Genomic DNA, 20,924 nt, shown 5'->3' on the forward strand with positions numbered 1-20,924 from the left:
AGAGCAGCTCCACTCATGTTTTAAGACATATAAAGTGCTCTGCTTGAAATAATAAATTGTGTCTGATATGTTTTTTTCTACAAAATACATCAAATTACCTTGTAAAAATCCTCCCAAAGCATCTCCTCCTTCTGCCTCATTAAAAATTCATGAATCTGCATAGGCCCCGCCCACTATGCAGAATTCCAACCGCCCCCTCCATCGCAAAAACAAAACACGTCTCTGCCATCGTTTAGTGGCGACTTGTTGAAACTTAGCTCGCTTGAAATATAGTAATCAGTAGTAGTAACGTTAACGTTAGCAGTCAGTAGTGAGTCTGCAAACATTACGATGATGGTTACAGCTGGCTCGCGCATCGCCGAAGTGGTTGCCATAGGTTACACATAATGATATGCATAGCGTCGCCCCGTCCATTAGCGGGATTGGCTCCTTAGGTTTGTGACATCACGAACCTGCCAATCTGAAAACATGTTGTTCAGCCTGTCCTTGGTACACTGCAGGTTAAAAGCAGATGATGCTGATTGTCCCTGATATGTCAACTGAAGAACACCACATGGAGATGTTTACAAGGTTAAACACTTGATGTTCACTGGAGGGGGGGCTTTAAGATAAACATGAGTTTTGTTTAAAGAGAGGCACTACAACGAGATTTTCTTTGACTGAACTGTTAACGTTTAACCAGATTTATCTTTATCCAACAGGCCTGAGGAGATCACTTATTTCATTTAAAGCAGTCATGTCTTATTCTGGTTCTGACCCAGTGCCTGTTGTTGGCATTAAATCCAGTGACACTGTTTGGGTTAAATTCATTTACACTTCTAAGAGCCTTGTCAGTCCAGGAGACACACACAAACATACACACCTGGGATGTGGTACTGCTCCTTGGCTGCAATGAAAGGAAAGAGAAAGAAAACCAAGTCAGTGTAAAGGTTTGAAAGCTTTAAAGGCCACACACACACACACACACACACACACACACACACACACACACACACACACACACACACACACATTCCTGGCGGTCTGGCAGCATCAGTCCTCTTTAACACTGTTAAACATGGAAGCAGGCGTGAAACAATCTGTCTCCATGTTTGGCTGTTTTATGGGAGCGATGTGTCGGCCTGTGAGCAGCTCTCTCTCCAGGCCTGGCAGGCGACTGAAGCAGCGAGGAGCACTTCATGTGCTGATCAGAGAGTGGGACATGTTTTCAGCGGCCAGCGGCTGGCTGCTCACACTGGGACGGTGTGGCTGAGGACAAACAGCCTGGAGCTTTTGGTTACTGGTTTACTGTTGGTGAGATGAAGTGTTCAGTACTCGGTCACACTTTCACTCATTACCTCCCAAACTGTTTCTCTCTTTCAATCTCAACGTTTTTCCATTTCTTCTTTCTTTATACTGTATTACACTACACTTTATTTTATTATCCAGTTTATTCCACTTATCTGAGGTCAGGTCAAGGTGGCAGCAGGCTGAGCAAGTTAGACTAGGCGTCCCTCTCCCCAGCAACATTTTCCAGCTCCTCCTGGGGGATCCCAAGGCGTTCCCAGGCCAGGTGGGATATAAAATCCCTCCAGTGAGCTCTGGGTCAGCCCCGGGGTCTCCTCCCAGTTGGACCTGCCTGGAAAACCTCCACACAGAGGCGCCCAGGAGGCATCCTTATCAGATGCCCGGGCCACCTCAACTGGCTCCTTTCGATGGGAAGGAGTATCGGCTCTACTCCGAGCTCCCTCCGGATGTCTGAGCTCCTTACCCTCAAACCACTCAAAGCACTTTTACACTACGTGTCACATTTAACCTTTCACACTCACATTCTCACACTGATGGCAGAGGCGGCTATGCCAATCTCCCATCAGGATCTATGGACATTCACACATTGATGTTTATGCCTTCAGGAGCAATTTGGGGTTTAGTGTCCTGCCCAAGGACACTTCAACATTTGGACCGTAGCAGTCAGGGAAAAAGACGTTTCAGGCTCTTGGAAGACGAAAATTTAACAAGAAAGAAAGAAATAAAATCAAACAGTTTTTTAGCCTTCAAGAGCACCTGGCATTTACCTGGAGTTCAACAACTTGCTACCGTGAGCACCTGGTATCCCTCTTTTTCAAACAGTTAGTTGTAGTTTTTTACAGCACAGCCGAAGACAAACAGCGGTTGGTGACGCTGTAGTTGGAGCATCGTGGGATAGACGGGATTAACAGAATCTAATCACAGCTCTCTTAAGCTTAAATAATGTGGTGTGAGTTACACCGTAGGCCCCGTGTCCACATTTTCTGAGCGTTTTTTCACCTGGTTACAGTGAGGACAGAGCGTATGCGACCGCCGAGAGAGCCGCCTTTTTTGTGCGGCTGCTCCGAGCACACGAGTTAAAAAAAACTCTGAACTTATCAGAAAGGTGTTGGTGTTGTCACCGACGTTTTTTTTAGGCAACAATCAAATGTGGCGCCACTCCTCGTTGTGGCCGTTTCCGTCTACTGGAGCTGTACTTGACAAACAGGAGACCAAAAAGCCCGTTTGAGGCAGCACATCGGCCGGACACTAAGTGTTGTGCTTTTATCACCCTACATGTGTAAGCTTGTTGTTAGCTCTGTGGTAAGTTCAACTTATTGTTGTCATAGAAACAAAACCCATGTGAAGCGTTTTTCTCTCACCGCACAAGCACGTCATCCCAGCGCTCTTCTGCCAGTAAAAGGCGCTATGTGGACACGGGGCCTTATCTGACTCGACCCGGTTTATTTCAAAGGAAAGAGGCGGCAGAGTTCTTGTTGGATCTGGATCATGGAGAGCTTTTCAAAGTAAAAAAAGGAACTTTCACGTCCAGACTCTTAAAGCTACATTTCTGCCTGCGTCAATCTTAATCTGTGTGACTTAAGAAGCCAGGAGACAGCTTACAAAAGTGACGACAGTTTGGCTGTCAAAAGAAATCTGGTGTAAGTGAGTGCTTGTGTAGATGAAACCCTGATGATGTTGATAATTAAGCATTTTTTAAGCTGTATATTTGTATTCAAGCGTCTGACACCAATGTTAGAATAGCTTACAAGACTTTGTACAAACCCTGCATCATGCAACAGTCTTTGCTACAGTAAAAAAAAAGACATGTATGTGTTTGACAGAATATAAATACATATGTATTTTCAATATATATGCTAATAGGGAACGTGTGTACCAAAAGGATGGTTTTGCATTCCTTCCACACGTTGTATATTTCTCTTGAGGGAAGCTTTGCTGCAGTTCAACATCTTATGCTTTCAACTGTAGTTGACAGCTTCTTTCTCCCTTACACACACACACACACACACACACACACACACACACACTGACCAGAGCAGCGGAACTTGTTGCTCTTGATCTGCGCGATGCGTTTGTTGGCGAGGCGGCGCGGGCTGGCGCAGCGAGCCCCACTGGTCTCTATGGGGTTCGAACGCAGGAAGTCGGCCAGCCACTTCACATTACAGTCACACACGAAGGGGTTCTGGGCCAGGTGGCTGATGGGAAATCACAGGGGGCAGCACATCAGTCAGATCAGACTGGATGGAGGGGAACGGAGCAGAAGGCAACTTAAAATAGCACCGTGGTTTTCCTTACAGTGTCTGGATGCTGTGCAGAGAGCTGAAGGTGCCTTTAGCCAGACTCTGGATCTTGTTGTCATAAAGCGACAGCAGAGCCAAGTTCTCCAGATCCTTGAACACAGACGCTCGGATGCAGTGGATCTTATTGGCGTTCAGCAACCTGACAAGAGAACATCGAGACAAGTCCAGAGCACTTTCAGAACAACATGACCAAAGTGCTTTACAGACAGAAGACAGCGAGGTTAACAGGCAAAAACAATAATGCTGATGTGAGGCGAAGATGTGGTTAAAGTAAAAAGCACAAGAGCTGTTGGGCTCCGTCCAGAGAGAGTTCGTTTAATAATATGAGTCACTCCTGTCACAAAACTCACAAACTCTTGAACAGCTTCCTGCATGTCTGATGGGGTGTTTAAATTTAAATGCTCGGTTCTAAATAATGAAAGGACGAGAAAAGAACACAAAATAAAGGAAAGGTAAATTAAGGGAAGTGAAAGATAAAAATAAAACAGGAAACGATGAGATGAAGTTAGAAAATAAATTAAAATAAAAGTGAAGATTAGACTCAAAGGTTAGAAAAGATGGAGGAAAAGAAGGATGAGATAAAAAAAAAGAACAGAAAGAAAACCAACAACAAAAGAAGAAGACTGCAAAGAAAAGAAAAATAAATATCATAAAATAAGACAAAGTGAGTCTTTATAGTGTTACGATAAAGTCGCGATACCAGAATTTAAACTGCAATATGATAGTAGTAAAAAACAAGATACCTGTTTCGTTACCACGGCAACAAAACTAGAAGTCCTCGGACCAAAAAATGAGGTAATTTTCTTGTTTTTAATTTCACACCTTCACACAGAGCTGCTACGGAAACAAGTCCCTAAACACATCTGACAGACTGTTAATATCAATGAAAGGCTCAACGAGCAGGATTTTATATTCAAATGTTCCCTCTTCATCATCACTCATCAGGAGAGTGAGCTGCTGTCTGTGTCTGCAGAGGATCTGCCCGTCTGCTGTGGTTCTTACCATCACTCTGCTGTTTGGGACGTTTCTGACCGTCCATCGCTGGACAGGAGCTCAGCCAACACAGTCGACTTCGGCCTATAAAAACTAAACCCTGTCCCTTCCTGCGGGTCGTACGGTCTCTGTTTCACTGCTTTTTTTACATTAACGGGGCTCGCTCTCTTCACTTCCTGTCTGTGTCGCTCCACCACAGCTGCTCTCTCTCTCCGACTGTAGATCTGTTGTTTTTTAAAGCTACCGTTCTGTTTTATCAAACGTAAAAATAAAGGTGATTGAATCTCTGTAAAACACAGTCAGTCTTTATTCGACCACGGTCCCGTCCATGTCTCCAGCACGGTTTAACATAATGCACTGTGTGGAACATAAGGAGGTAAGGTGTCCAGCACATTATGAGAAACAGATTCACATCAGCTCCACTTGGAAAAAGACTTTCCAGTAACACGTGGGCACGGTCCAGCTCTTTGACACCAGAAATCATTTGTGTTGAACACAGTCGGTTCAGACAAACACATGGATGTTGTGGTTTGGACTCACAGCAGCTCCAGAGAGGCCAGGCCGTCAAACACTCCGCTGGGCAGCTCAGTGATCTTATTGCCATAGAGGACCCTGCACAGAGATATTCACATTGATCAATGATTAGTTACGATGATTTTGGCATTATTAGTTTTCTATAAATACTGCTATTGCATTGGTAAAAGCACAGACTGTATATAAGAAGTGGACAAAATCACTGTTCGTTTGGGACTCATGTTTGGCATTTCTGCTGTCGCCATCTTGTTTTTTAGAACCAGAAGTGATTATATTTTGACAAGAGCAGCAGAGGAGCTAAGGGATGGCTAATGCTACGTTGCCTAATGCTACAACTAGCTTGTTCAGCAAGGTAAATCCACTATTGGTAAGCTAATCTTGACGAGCAAATACAAGTCTTAAATTAAAATGTACTTACAGCCGACTCCTCACAGTGTCTTATAGTACGTATATGCATTCGAGTACATGCATCTCCATCTAATCTCATTGTACTTATTTAAAGCCAAAATACCCCCTGAGGCGGGCGCTGCCATCTTGCCCTGGTGTCGTCTTTTAGAGCCAGAAACTGTGCAGTGGAGATTGGCGATGTCCCGCCCCTTCCGCTAACCAAAACGCACATTTAACTTTAAGATCCCGCACGTGGTCGTATTTAACAGCAGAGCAGCTTCTTGTGTTGGTCTGAAGCAGATATGGAAAGTTCACTGACTGTAGTGTTAGTGTTAGTAACATCTACTCTCGCCGCTCCTCGGGAACAGAACGCTGCAGGAGCCCCATTTGTCAACAGAGCTGTCAATCATGAGGTCACGCCCCCTTTTTATAGCGTTAAATAACTAATTAAAAGTAAACTTGTCAGAAAAATGAACACTAGGGCATAAATCAGCATGATAAGAACTAACTATAATGACAGAAACCATGTTTGAGAAAAATGTGTTTAACTCATGTCCCATCTGTTAACATGGAGGAGGCGGGCTTTAAGAACCTATACTGCAGCCAGTCAGCAGGGGGCGATAGAGAGGGTTTGGCTTCACTTTGAGTGAGCTGTCATGTCAGCCATCTTTTCATACAGTCTGTGGTGCAACCGAACGTTTACACAATATGTTTTAATGGTACTTCATAGACTTCGATACAATCAGACTTCTTTTTCGCCCCCTGCTGGCCAGTAGAGAAAATGCAGGTTCTTCTGCACTGGCTTCTCTTTTCAGACCTGGAGGCTTCATCCACTTCTTATATACAGTCTATGGGTAAAACTACAATCATGTATATATTTTAAAACATAAACACAATAAAACCAAAACCAAACACAACATAGGCTCAGTTCTGACACATCACAGACCCGCAGACCATCCACAGTGTTTATTTATACGTCCTACTATTTCATTTCATTTCTCTGTTTATAGAAAGCAGGCTCCGCTTTTGAATTATGCAGAGGCACTAAACCCTGCTGTTCAGACATAAGGAGTTATAAACAGGCTTAATATAAACATATGTGAACACATATTGATAGTGGCACTCTCTTAACACTCCAACAGTTCATTTACACACACACACACACACGCAGACACTGTTTGTGTTGGTACTCACAGGGAGTTCAGAGCTCGGAGGCCGTGGAAAGCATCAGGAGCGATCTCAGAGATCTGGTTGTTGCTCAGGTCTCTGGGAATGAAACACACACACACACACATACACACACATATACAGACTTTATTCACAGCAGCTATAAAGATCGTTTTGCTGAATTTAAACTAGTGAATGCATTATCTTTGTTTGGATGTAAATGTGAAAAACCTGATAAAGGTACGTCCACTAAACAGGCTCAGACTGTTATTCTTAGTGTCTGATAATGTAAGAGAAAACATCCCTACAGATATAGAACCATTTGTAATTCTTTAAACCAGAAACAGCCGTGATATCGCCCCCTTCAAAGCCACCAAACTCCGTTGAAAAAAACAGCAATTTAACCCCACAGCACACAGGAGTTGCTGCTCTACCTCTGCCTCGATCAGTAAGTTTGTGGTATTGTTTGACTTTAGTTTATCTTTTGTCTGGATTCAGACACGACAGGAATGAAGACTTTGTTTCTACAGCTTCTACAGTCTGAAAATGCCTGACATCAGGGCAACTTCAACTGCTTTAAAAACTCTCTTTTACATCTGTTACCATCAGTTATTTGGCTAGCTTAACCTTTGACTGGTTGTTTTTATTTCTGTGTTTGTGATTCTTTCTTATTTTACAATTACAATCTTACTGTTTAAAAGGCTTTCTTTAAACAGGGTCCTTGGACCATATTTAAAACCAAATTCTAGCTTTTTAAGAACTTTTTAAGACCTCAACAATTTAAGGCATAGCCTCACTACCACTAGCTGCTGTGTAGCGCTGATGCTTTCGAGATCTTGACAGCTTTCACCCCCTGACGTGAATGTCTTTCGGCATTAATTGCACCTTACTTGTTATTAGCGGGTCTTACCGTTGGCGAAATTTCAACATCATGATGCAGATTTGTAAGACGTAAAAATGCAAGCGTTGTCAGGTCTGTCCTCAAGAGGAGAAGAAAACTTTTAAAATCGTTGTCTGTTGAACGGAGGTCGGATCGATCTGATGCATTCGAGGAAGTCGGGAAATCTGGACGCTGAACAGCTTTCGTGACACAGCATCAAGGGAATTCATCTCAAGTTAAATTTTAGATTTAGAACAGATTGTTAGCTTAACTTACTGCAGATATCTGTTTATAGAGATTAATAAGAAGCTAAATCATCATCAGATGACACTGATGGGAGCCGCGATGTCACTACGGCGGATTACGTTCTGCCTTCTTTTGCTCTCCTGTTTTTCCTTCAAACGCCGGAGCCTTCTGATACGTGATTGGTCAATATCACTCGGACTACAAATGTAGTTCAAATAGAAACCAGAACACTTGCCTTCCCGGAAATCCACGTCCCTGCTTACAGATTCTACTATGTAGACAATTCTACAATGTAGAATCTGTAATAGAGATTATTGTTACGGTAATGACCATTGCATGACAATCTTCCCATCAGCCTTAAGCGCACCGTCCACAAATGTAAACCCTTTTGCAAATTTATGCTAAATTTAAGACATTAATTTCCCTGATTTTAATTTAAGACCTTTTAAGATTTTTTAAAGGAGCTGCAGAAACCCTGTTCAATCTGTCGCTGTATGTTTTTATTAGAACTGAAAGCTGTTTAGTTTCCTCTTTGTGCAACATTCTTATGTTCTTCTGGGGTCAAGCGCACATGAATGGTTTTATTGTTCATTTCTAACCCCCGAATCAAACTGAATTAAATAAAAGACGTGTATAACGAGATGAAACCCCTCTCAATGAGATGACTCGACTGTAAGTGAGCTTGACAGACTCGTATGCAGACTCTCAGCCGCTCTGCTGGCCAACTCTACGTTCTTACATCTCTGATTTGGTCTGTTCGGGCCAGACCGCAACATGTCCGATTATAAAATCCTTGTTCTGCTGCCACACGTCCGTCGCTCCACTGTCACAATAAATCTTAAGAGGAAACCACTTAAACCAGCCTGGTAATGTAATCAGGCCTACCCTTAAAGCTCGGGACAGTCTCACAGTGATGATGTAAGACGACCAGAGGGGGGGGACAAGACGGAGAGGAAAAGGAAAACCACAGAGGGACAAAGACGGAGAGAGAATGCCTGAGGATGGAAAGAGAAGAGAAAGACAGACGCAGTGAGAGTGGACAGAGAACAAAAACCCACAAAGACAGAGAGAAATAAAAGTACATGAAGCCATTATTGTGGTCGAACTCCCCAGATCACAGCGATACGCGCTTGATTTATCATGCAGGACCCCTGAAAGGCCTCTGATGGGGACTGCACTTTTGTGCCGTCTGACACAAATCACGCGCTCCTCCATGCTGAAATCCACAGGGGCTGTTTGTTATGTCGAGCAGAGAAACCACAGCTCGCTGAGCAGTGGAGACGGAGGGAGAGGAGAGGGATCCAGTTGGCAGATCAGAGTTTGCCCCTCTGGAGGCAGATATCCTGCAATCTCATTGGTTGAGATGAAACTCAAGGGGTGGAGCCTAAAGAATACAGATTATCTAAGAAAATTCTAGTAGCTTCACTGCTGATGTGAAACTCCATGTTTGTCTAAAAAAATACACATATATTTGATTATATTATTATGTCTGTCTCAATAATACAACAAAAAGCTTCAAGAGTTCAATAAATATTCATTAATTGAAATTTGAATTGTAATTCATGAGTATTTGCTTCTTTTCAAGAAGAGCTCATCAATGATTGACATTAACCTTTTTCAAGTATCTTAACCCAGGTACACTAATGCAGGTTAAATTTAAACTGTAAGTAGAGCTCAGCTGTTTGATTTATTTAACAGTCTACAGAAACCTGCTGCTAAAACCTTCTGAATAATATATTAATAACTTTGTTTATATAGCACCTTTAAAAACAAGAGTTTACAAAGCTCTAGTTTTGACCAAGCAAAGCAAATCACAAAACTAACTAAGCAACAGAAGGACCCACACAACACAGGCAGAAGATGTGAAAAAGGTTAGAACGCAGCCGAGAGGAAACAGAGAAGAAGGGGTAAATAAAAAATAAAAAGCAGTCAAAGAGAAAAAATTAAGCAGGAAGAAGTAGAAACATTAAATAGAAATAAAAGACATAAAAGAACTAAAAGAGATAAAAGCAACAAGAAGATAAAATAAGAATAAATGGTTAAAGTCAATAAGAAGACGACATCACGCAAAAGTGAGTTGATTTTGCAGCCTTATCTCCTCAGGCAGGTCGTTCCAAAGTCTCGGGGCGTTGACAGCAAAAGCACGATCTCCTTTAGACTCAAGCCTCGACTTAGGAGCGAGCAGAAGAGCCCCACATGAGTATCTAAGGCTGCGATGTAGCTTTGAGCCAGACCCATCTGTGCTTTGAAAGTGATCAGTACAATCTTAAAATCAATTCTAAAAGTAACAGGAAGACAGTGTAGAGAAACCAGGATTGAGACTACAGAATCAAAACCTGTTTCTTTTTCTAAATGAATGTCTTCTAATAAATTGTTTCTCCATGTATTCATTCATTCATTCAGTCATTAATTTTGTGCCTCTTTGGCTGAAGTCCACTATGCAAGGTAGCCAACATATCCTCCTCCTCAAGTGACCTTATTTATTAGCCTTTATCTCTGTCACTCTTTTACACTGTGTAGGTAAAGTTTTGAGCACTCACATTCGACGGAGCTTCTTGTAGGAGGTGAAGGCGCCCGGGGGGACCGACTTGATGCCGTTCTGCTCCAAACGACTGAGGAGAGAGAGACACAGACAGACAGACAGACAGACAGACAGAGACAGACAGACATTAATAATTTGCCTTCTGCAGCCTGTTTCACAACACAGCACGGCTGCCAGCTGGATGTCACTTCCACTCACAGGCTTTCCATTCAGACTCTTCAAACTTATGTCCACATGCAACATGGATTCAAAGCTCTGGCCTCCTGTCGACCCATTTCACATGATTCTGATTCAAAGTGAAACTAAAACTGCTTCATGTTTTATAGGAAAGGCAGGACGTAAAAGTTTAGATCAAAAAAATATGTGTTGCTTTTTCTTTGTGGCTTATGTTTTTAGCAGCTTGTGTACGGAGGTCAACATGGCCACCGTTGGTAACATAACATAACATGACATAACATAACATAACATAACAGGCTGCAAATTCAGAAACACGTGCAAAAGACTAAAACAAATGCAACGACAGAAACATGCTGCAAATGTGAAAACGCTCAGGGTAACAGGTTTATTATAGACGGGAGAGCGCCCCCTACAGGCCTGGAGCACTTCCGTAGTGTTGCAGCCTTTTTTGTTTGCATGTGTTTTCTGTGTTTGTGTTGCATCACGTCTGTATTTGCAGCACGTTTGATGTTAATGCATTTGTTTTGGCTTTTTGCAGCATGTTTTTTCATTTGCAGCGCGTTTCCCTCGATGCATTTGTTTTTCCACTTTTGCACGTGTTGTTGAATTTGCAGCCTGTTTCTTCTAATGGAAACTGTTGTTGTCCACCGTACTTATGAAGTGAGATTGAACAGCTAACCCAAAGTTTTTCTCTCGGGGAAATTGGGACAAAAAAACACAATAAAGGCCTAAAAATTTTAGTTACGCGAAATGTTTGCGTTAAATCAATAATTTGTAATAATGTTTGTTTACCACCTTTAATACAGGTTTGTGCGGTTCCAAGTGCTTCATAGTAAGACTGATTATAAGCTAATAAAGAACAAGAAGCATTATAATGAAAGTAATAAAACTACAGATATAAAATCAAATAAAATAATAAAATCTTTGGTGGACACTGAGTCAGTGTGTGTATCTTTTTGTGAACCATCAGGTGTGTAACTGGTTCTACGCATGTAGCTTTTAACAATCAAGCTAAATCCCCTCTGCTGTGTGCTCTGGTTTGTCTTTACAGGGCTGCTGACACCACTCAGCCTCACAACGGTCTCCATCTCTGCCAGCCGACATGAGTTCATTATGTTTGTGTCTAAATGCTGCAGAAAGAACCTTTGATAGTGGATCAAACATCAGAGCGTTTACATGCTGGCTGAAATATAAAGAACGTGTTACAGTCTGTATCTTCTAGTGATCAGATTTGTCCTACTTACTACCTGCTGTTATAAACTGTCCTGTCTCCCTGCTGAAGTGAAGCAGGGTTTAGAAACGGTATAAATTAAAAGTTAAGTCTCCAACATTTTGGGGAATAATGTCTGCAATTTGACAGAAACACACATGCACGAATCGCAATGTTTCTTCGGGGACACTCACATCTCAGTCATAGCTTCTGGCAGGTGGGCGGGGATAGCAGTGAGGCCCCGCCCCCGACAGTCCACGATGTTGTTGCTGCAGGAGCACATGGGAGGACAGGAGCCGGACGCAAGGCTGCACGGCTGGACGAAGGCGCTACCGCCGTGACCTGCAAACACACGACACAAAAACTTCATCTCCATCGCCCACACCTGGAGCCGAGCTTGTTCTGTCACTTTGCTGTTTCCCTACCTGTGCAGGCGAAGTCGCTCTTGCGCAGCTCGGCGAGGTTGAGGCCCCTCAGCGTCGGGGGAGAGCTGCACTGAGTGTAGAGGCCTAACGCCGCCCGCTGCCTCAACCATGGAGACAGCCAGGCCAGGTGACAGTCACAGCGCAGAGAGTTAGAGTGGAGACGACTGGGAGAGGAGAGGAGGAGAGAGGGGGGGGGAGAAAGGAGAGGTAGAGAAGGGGAGGGGAGAAAGAGAAGGAGAAATGGAGGAAAGGGAGAAGGAAGGAAGAGGGACAAAAAGGCAAAGACGGGGATAAAATGACAGGCAGAAAATTGAGTTGTATAGGGAAGGAGAAAAGAGTTGGAGGAAAGAGGAAGGCGTGAAGGAAGGAAGCAAGGAGCAAATGAGAAATGAGGGAGGAAAAAGTGAAGAAAGGATGGGGGAGTAAAGTGAAAAGATGGAGGGAAGTAAACGTAGGTATAGAGGGAAGGAGGGGGAGAGGGGGACAAAAGAGAGGAAGAAGGTGAAGGAGCAAATGAGAAAAGACGGTGGAAGAGGTGAAGGAGGGATGGGGGGGTGAAGTGAAAATAAGGAGGGTAGAAAAAGGAAGTGTGCAGGGAATGAGGGAAGAGTTGGATGACAGAGAAGAGGAAGTAGAGGACAGCAAAAGGAAAGCAATGTTAGGACGGAGGGTGGAAAATGGGCCAAATGAGAAGGAGTGGATAGGTGGAAGGACATAAGGGAGAAGTGAAAGGGAAGGAGGTAAGGAAGTAGTGCAGCAGAAAGGAATTTAACCAGAATATAAGATGAAAGGAGAAATAAAGGAAGATATAAGAAAGGAAGAAAGAGAGGGGAAAAGTAGCACATAAAAATAAGAAAGTAGTATCTGACTGCAGCATTCTGGGTAATGTAGTGCACTGAGGTGCAGGACTCACAATGTACGAAGCTTCGGCATGTGGTTGAAACTGGAGACGGGAATACTGCTGATGTTGTTGTTGTTCAGCGTGCTGGAAGAGAGGGAGACAGAGGGAGAAGATAAAGAGAGAGAGTGATGGAGGAAAAGTAGTAAACAATGAGAGGGAGAGAGGAGGAGAAGAAAAGTAACAAGAGAGAAAAGAGAGGGGGAAAGAAAGAGTGAAGGAGGATTCATTTGGAGGAAGAAGGGTGAGAGAAGAAGATAAAAAGAAGACAGGAATAATGATAGTTTTTACAGAAATGATGGGAGTATGAGAAGAACAGACATTTAAAATATTTAATGTTGAGAGGAATTAAAGGAAAACATGAAGAATGGATGGCAGAAGGAAGAAAGAAGAGGAAAAGACAGTTTTTATGGCAGTATTATTTTGTTGTGACGTTAAAAACAAACAATTCAAAGTCTTGAAGACACCAGGTTAAAACAGAGATGTACTTTATAGATGGATATATACGTGAATGCAGTATATTCTAACAGAGATAGATTCAGGATACTCACAGGACTTCCAGAGATCGCAGAGCTCTGAACGCCCCCTCCTCTATACAGCTGATGTGGTTTTTATCCAGCTGACTGAAAATGAAAAGAACACAACGCCACCATTATTTACAATCAGTTAATCCATTTTTTGTGTTGATTTTAGCGCCCCCTGTGGACAAAATGTGTATGTAATATCTCTTTGTGCTCCTGAACATGTGTGTAGCGTTCTCATAAGAGAAACCTCCTCCTGCCTCCCTTTAACTGTCTGACCTACAACTGAAACTCTGTCAGAGAAAAGCTGAACAACATGCTCGCTGGAAATCGCTTCCATCCAAGCCGCAGCGTGTCGGAGCATCTTTGTGAATCTAAGGTTAGGTTTCTGTTTTATCCACTATTTGTACCTTTATATACCTTTGTTTTGTGCGTTGTGTGTGTGTGTGTGTGTGTGTGTGTGCTTATACTTCCACACACAGGTTTTTGAGGTCCGTGGCCCCTCTGAAGGCCCTCCTCGGGATCGCCTGGATGAAATTTTCACTCACGTCCCTGAAAAACAAAAAAACAGAGAGAGAGACTTCCTGTTGAGAAATACCAATTTAGAGCACAGTAGAAAAACAGTTATCCTCAGGCTTTTAATGTTCAAGCTTAAATTGTTCTTTCATGGCAGATGGTGCTGCCCAAAGACAAAGGCAAGTTAATGAAACGTCAGCTGATCAGTCATTTTGGGTTAAATGTTTGTTACATAAGAAGTAACAGGCGAAGGCGTTTCCATACAGTCCTTCTTTTTAGAACAGAATATTCTTTATTGTCATTGTACATGCACAACGAAATTGAATGCAACCTTTCCCAGTGCAAAGATAAAAAGAGCTTATAAAAACAATAGGACTATAGCATGAAATAATACAAAGTAAAGCAGTAAAAAATATCTGAAATATAACACTGAAGACACACACAGGACATTTGATCTGTTGCACAATCCCTTTATATTGCACTCAAGCATATTGCCAAAGTCAAGTCCTCCCAGCTAGCAGGGAACGTTCACATAACATTGTCTAAAGGTCAGTTCACATCAACGATTCGCAACGAGACTGGATGCATCTGCCAAAAAGAGTCCCCCGACATCTGATCGTAAACGTTCTAAAACTGGGCCGTTCACATCAAAGCAACGGAACGCACAGAGACACAGCTGACCGTCTCCATAGCAACGACGCACTGACATACCCCACTACTTCTGCGTTAATACTAATGTTTGTATCAGGCCCAGGCTACATGAATTATCATGAAAATATAAAATAAAAAATAATATAAAAAATATATTTATGGAAACACTACGAATGATGGCAATATGACTTGGTCACTACCACTGACTGTATAAAGATGGATGACATCTCCACCTCCTCTCGTTGAACCAAAGTAAAGCCAAGATATTGTTCGTTCATATTTGTATCCAGAGCGTGTGCAGTAGAGATCGGCTGGTGGAGCCGCAGTATTGACGTCCCGCCTCTTCCTCTAAACACACCTTTACCTTGTATACTTCAGTTTCATATCCAGGTTTGTTTCTGCATATAAAGCTGGTGAACTCTGGCTCATCCTGCAGCTTTCATCCACTATAAGTCCAGTTACTCTCAGGCTGATCTGCACCATTACCATCGTAACAATCTAAACACTTCCTCCTTATCTTAATGCAGTTCCTCCCTCCATCCCACAGGGACAAACAGACTGAGAGCCGAGAGGTCAAAGCTACAACAGCCCGACAACACTGATGAAAAGGAGGAAGAGTAGAGAGAGACACATCCAACAAAAAGAGGTGTAAAGGTGAAAGAAGGAATTGATGCACAACAACAAGAACCTGACTGATAAAAGGAAAGCTGTAGGGATAAAGTTAGGTGTGTGTGTGTGTGTGTGTGTGTGTGTGAGACAGACCACAGAGGAGGATGTACATCATCACTGGCTGCCCTGCAGGACCTCAGACACACTCCATTAACGTCAGGGTCAGAGCAGAGAGGCTGACAGAGGAGGAAACACCCACTTACCGTCTGAGACCTCCGCTGCTGCTTCACAACCAACAACACAATGATTTAATTCACACAGCAGGATGTAACACTGGACCTTAGCTCTTAGTGAGCTGAACCTGAAGGTGCTTGGGTGGCGATGACTTTAGAGGCAAATAAAAAGCTTTTGGGCACAACACCAACCGTCTAGATATTTTTAACGGCTTATTTTCCTACCTGAATACCAAGTTTGGCCAGAGGATGGTGCTAAGATGCTAAAAAACACGGCTTGTTAGCATCCTTGTGTTGTTAACTTGGATATTAGCATGCTAAATGTAGGTACAGTATATTAGCTTGGTAGTGTTAGCATTAAGAAGCAACAATGAGCCTAAAAACAGCTGTAGTTTTCCAAGTCCAACCATAGTCTGCATACAACAAGGTTATAGCATCGGGGTCTTAAACATGCAGTCTCTCCAATGGCCAGCAGGGTGCGACTTCACAATCTTATGCTCTCAATCTCTAGTGTCAAGTCTTCTTCTTTACAGCATGATGTCCATGTAGTCAGCTCAACAGGCAACAGAGCAGGGTATACTTTAGTGTTTAGCTATCTTGTGGTGGACAAGTTGCTACATCTGCAATCTGTCAATCAGAATGTAGGCGTCGCAATGTGCATTCATGGACATGTGTACATTTTTGAAAGCTGTTAACTTGTTTTGGTGTTGTTCGTGTTTTAATCTAAGAACTTTGACTCTTTTAAAGTTATGTTAGTTTTAACAATTTGCCTGCTAAAATTCTCTTATTCAGCGTTTGGTTGAAGGACATTTGGCTGCTCATTTTTTCCAGTGGACCCATTTTCTATTCAAGCCTGTTTTCTGCTGGCAAAAGAAAAGCATTCCAATTAGTATCACTGTAACCTGAAGATGTACCTTCTAACCAAGCTAGCTAGCTATAGTACTTGGGTTAACTTATATGGGCTTTCAGCTCCACCCTCTCGTGCAAATATGGTCACATTTGCTTCCATAAAATTAATTGTTAAGTTGCTGGTCGGACTGTAAACAATGCAGCACACGGAGACGGACATTAGCCAATGGGATCCAAGATTGATTCAAGACTGTCAGTGTAGATCTTAAATGAACAAGACGACTTTGATTTGTCCTTAAATGGCCACCGTACAAAGACTATAACCCTTAGATTTAGGTCTGGTTGTGGCCTTCTTTTGTGCTACCCTTAGTACCATCCACCCAACACTCTTATTCACCCTTTGCATTGAGCATCACATTCTGTAAAGGTGGCTCCCGTGACTACAGACAGTCTGCATCTCCAATCTGTCTCCCATCAGTCTGTGCACTCTGTCTCTTACAGCTCTGTTGCTGTCAACATTTCGGTGGTAAACCAGCGCTCTCCTCTGTGTGGCCAAACCAGAGGAAGTATTACAGAGAGGTCAGCGGTTAGAAGCAGAGAGACAGCTTGAAATAAAATACAGCAGGAGGGCAAAACAAGAGCAAACTAACTTCAACTTAACGTGACACAGTCTGAGGTCTGCGTTAAAACCAGAGGTATCACTGTGTTGGTGGAGCGTAAAGCTCTGCGGTGTCTGAGACAAGAAGCAACCGCTGGAGGAGGTGATGAGGGATATACAGGGTGTAAGAAAGGAGGACAAGTCGACTGAGGAAGAAAGAGCAAATAAAGAGATATAAGAATGGTTGGGAAGAAGGTGGAGCAGAAGAGAGGGGCAGTTATGGTGATGGAGACAGGGAGAGAATTGGAGGCCTGATAGGAAGAGACGGAGGAGAAAGGGAAAGTCCAGATGCACATCCAGTTTTTCTGCTTGGTTTCAGAGAGAGCTCAAGTGACTGCTTATTATTGACTGTGTGTCCCTCTCTGCTCACGTCCAGTAAGCTTTACATCCACACGGGAATATAAGCAGCAAATAAGGAATCAGGAAACACAGCTGGAAGCTTTGCAAATGGTTAACCCTGTGTGGAGGTGACATTTTAGAGGTGATAACATAATACATGATAAAGTACATAGATGATGATTCTTAGGGTGGTCAGGAGGTCGGGCACCCCTGGGGGGATGTTGAGCACCCACAGGAAAATCAAACATGTCAGCTGGATATATCAGGATAGTTGTGCAAGCACATATCACACTTCCTTGGTGTCCAGACAGTCCTCTTTAGATTCCGACTGCTCTGAGGCTTCACTGATAGCAGTCACATTGTTTTGCATGACCGTGTGCACTGTTGAGGTCTGACCTTATTGTTTGTAAAAAGCCCAGAAAAACAAGGGAGATGCAGCCAATGTAATCAGCTACACCGAGATATTTATGAGGGATGCCCCATGAAACACTGACAGTTCAAATAATCATTGACTTCATAGAGCGTTATAGGAGCAACAGCATGCCTTGCCAAATGACCCTTTGCTGCTGCTCTCCTTTTTTAGTCATTCTCAGACACTTTTCTGCCAACTGAGGAGGTCAGGAGGGGCTGCAAGCAAAGCTGCTGTAGCTCGTTTCTGAGTGGCCAGATGTTTTTATAGGTTAGGACTCCTTCAGTGTTCATTGCTCACAATTCTCCTCCTCGCTTCCAAAACAAATGGGCCCAGTAACTAAAACCTCCGCCGTCATGCAGCCTGTCAGTTAACTTTGAACCAAGCAACGCCGACATGAAGCTGCCCCAGTGTGTGTTTTCAAACAGCGTTCCGGCGTTGCGGAAGCAAAACATGCGCGAGGTGTAAACAAACAGCGCGTACTTCAAATACACACACACGGCGCATCTTCCGCAGAAGATGAGGCATAACAGAGGCGTAATAATCCTGCCTTGAACTGGCAGTGTAAAAAGGGGCTAGTGTTTCTCCAATGCTCTACAGTGGGCCTTCAAGCTGCCACTAACTTCAGCTACACTTGCTTCTCTGATAACTGGCTTGATGATATAGTTGGAAAAGACGGTGCCATTTGAAACACAAAGAAAACAGCGGGCTGATGAGGATATCATGTCTGGCTGACAGCTGGTGTGTGCGTGTGAAAAGACAGAAATGAAGGAAGAAAAAAGTCAAAGCTACAAACTGAACAGCCAAAAGAAATAGTCTATTTTCTTTTTACTCAACCATAAAGACTGTTTCACGTTAGCCTCGTGTGAGACAGGAAGAAAGCCGACCTGGAAACAGCAGCTGCAGGTGACCCTAACACAGACGCCAAAAACAGGCCTCCTCGTGTCTGTGTGTGTGAGAAGCAACGTGTTACTTCTACGTATACTTCTATGCATAGTTATTTCTATAATTACTTTCCACACATATTAGGGACATCATAAGACAGCTCTCTCTCTTTCCTGTCCAGGCACACACACACACACACAGACACACACACACACACACACACACACACACACACACACACACACACACACACACACACACAGGCACACACACACACCAATATTAAAGATGCTTTCCCATCAGGTTGTCAGGATATGTGTTGCTCGGACACCAGCAGGCTGGATATGATGTTTACTGCAGGGAAACACAGACTGGTCACAGCTGGACGAGTGTGTGTGTGTGTGTGTGTGTGCGTGTGTGTGTGTGTGTGTGTGTGCGTGTGTGCGGACAGTAGGTCTCACAATATTGACTCTCTCTCTCCTGCTATCTCCTCCATTCATTTTCTGATCCGCTCAGTCATCCGTTGTGTCCGTGTCCTCCCTCTCCCCTCTCCCCTCTCTCGCTCCTCTTCATCGTCTCATTGTTCCTCCGTCTCTCCTGTCGATCCAATATCCTCCTCCTCCCTCCTCCTCCCTCCATCCCTCGCTCCCTGCTCACAGCTGAGGGTGAGAAAGGTAAACTTTCCCACTCGTTTCGTTTCCTGATCGTCTTCTACTCTTCACCTCTCGATCCATCCATCTTTCCAACGTAAGGGTCAAACAGGGGTTAGTTTCTGTGTAAATATGTGACTGCTGGTTTAAACGTCTGTCTCTATTTCTAATTTCAATTCTGTTTTGTTCTTAAATAAGTTTATTTTTAGCACTTGTTACTAAACTTTATTCTAAAGCAAACATTCACTCACTTAAGAGAGGCCAACGAAACTAAGACGAAGTATTTCCAAATATGTTTTTATTCAACAAGCAACAAAATAAGTGCAAAAAATACATTTTCACTGTCGATCAGTTTGGAAAATATCGTGATTATATTTTTAACTGGACAGATTGTAAGTCTGCACACTTCGCTGGCTTTTATATTCAAATCTATGAGGCAAAAAAAGTTTAGAAATATGCTGCGGCTTCTTCCACAAACCACCTTTAGAATAATAGATCATTTTATTACAGAAGCCCTAAGCGGACATGCGTTTATCTCGTTATCTCGAGATATCAAAGCATCAGTCACAGCCCATCCATTATCTGTCTGTCAGAATGAGATCTTGTTTTGGGTCGTAGAGGGCGAATGAGTGAATGAATGAGTGAGTGGAGCGCACGTCCATCCATTCATCCATTATCTATCCTGCTGGAGCTTATCCCAGCTGTCATCGGGCGAGAGGCGGGGTTACACCTGGACTGATCACCTGTCAATCACAGGGCCGTGGCTCAGTGGTAGAATCGGTCGTCTTTCAGTCGTAAGGTTGGAGGTTCGATCCCCAGCTCCCTCAGGCTACATGTCCAAGTGTCTTTGGACAAGACACTGAACCCCAAATTGCAACGGATATGAATGTGATGACTGATTGACTTTAGGTAGCAGCCTCTGCCATCAGTGTATGAATGTGTGTGAATGTGACGTGTGAATGTGACATGTAGTGTACAAGCAGCTTTGAGTGGTCGCAAAGACTAGAAAAGCGCTATATAAGTACAGTCCATTTACCATTTACACCTTTAGCCCTTTAGCCACACCTACGAGCAATTTAGCGAGCATGTCTGTGGACAGTGGGAGGATGCTGGAACGCTTCCTCGCATGCACAGGGAGAACATGCAAACTCTATACAGAAAGGCCCACTACGTCTGAACAGGGAATCGAACCAGGAACCTTCTAGCGACAGCGCTAACTACTGCACCTTGATGCAGACAATTCAACTGCAGTATCTGTAATGCAAAGCTCGTCAGCATTCTCGTGCTACAACCTGGAAACAGACTTTGACAGGGTGGAGGTTGGATGGACGGGTTTGAGAGGGAGCCCAATGCTCGCAGTAAATAACGTTAAGTTTGCACATTAAGTTTGGACATATCTTTCACAACTACATTTACATTTCTGGACTCGAACTCTGAACCTTCTAGCTGTGAGGCGACAGCGCTAACCACTGCACCACCGTGCAGCCCGCAGTCTCATTCATTCAGTCAAAACAAGTTCCAAATGCAACATGACGAGCATTCATTCATCATGTTCCAC

At 43.4% G+C, this 20,924-nt stretch overlaps 1 protein-coding gene across 1 annotated transcript in view; it reads right to left on the bottom strand.

Annotated features, from left to right (window-relative positions):
* The window catches only part of LOC138594311 (slit homolog 1 protein-like), an 84,038-nt gene that overhangs the window by 31,780 nt on the left and 31,334 nt on the right, over window positions 1-20,924 (bottom strand). The window contains exons 5-15 of the mRNA XM_069665371.1: window positions 14,048-14,119; window positions 13,598-13,669; window positions 13,062-13,133; window positions 12,149-12,312; window positions 11,918-12,065; window positions 10,335-10,406; window positions 6,696-6,767; window positions 5,121-5,192; window positions 3,583-3,726; window positions 3,319-3,482; window positions 863-886 (exon numbers count right to left, since the gene is read on the bottom strand). Coding sequence (XP_069521472.1) covers window positions 863-886; window positions 3,319-3,482; window positions 3,583-3,726; window positions 5,121-5,192; window positions 6,696-6,767; window positions 10,335-10,406; window positions 11,918-12,065; window positions 12,149-12,312; window positions 13,062-13,133; window positions 13,598-13,669; window positions 14,048-14,119 — 1,076 coding nt within the window. The remainder of the gene's footprint in view (window positions 1-862; window positions 887-3,318; window positions 3,483-3,582; window positions 3,727-5,120; window positions 5,193-6,695; window positions 6,768-10,334; window positions 10,407-11,917; window positions 12,066-12,148; window positions 12,313-13,061; window positions 13,134-13,597; window positions 13,670-14,047; window positions 14,120-20,924) is intronic.

The sequence above is a fragment of the Semicossyphus pulcher genome, unplaced genomic scaffold (genome assembly GCF_022749685.1).
Source record: "Semicossyphus pulcher isolate SPU_LCO1_2020_fin unplaced genomic scaffold, fSemPul1.0.p SCAF_17, whole genome shotgun sequence".
NCBI lineage: Eukaryota > Metazoa > Chordata > Actinopteri > Labriformes > Labridae > Semicossyphus > Semicossyphus pulcher.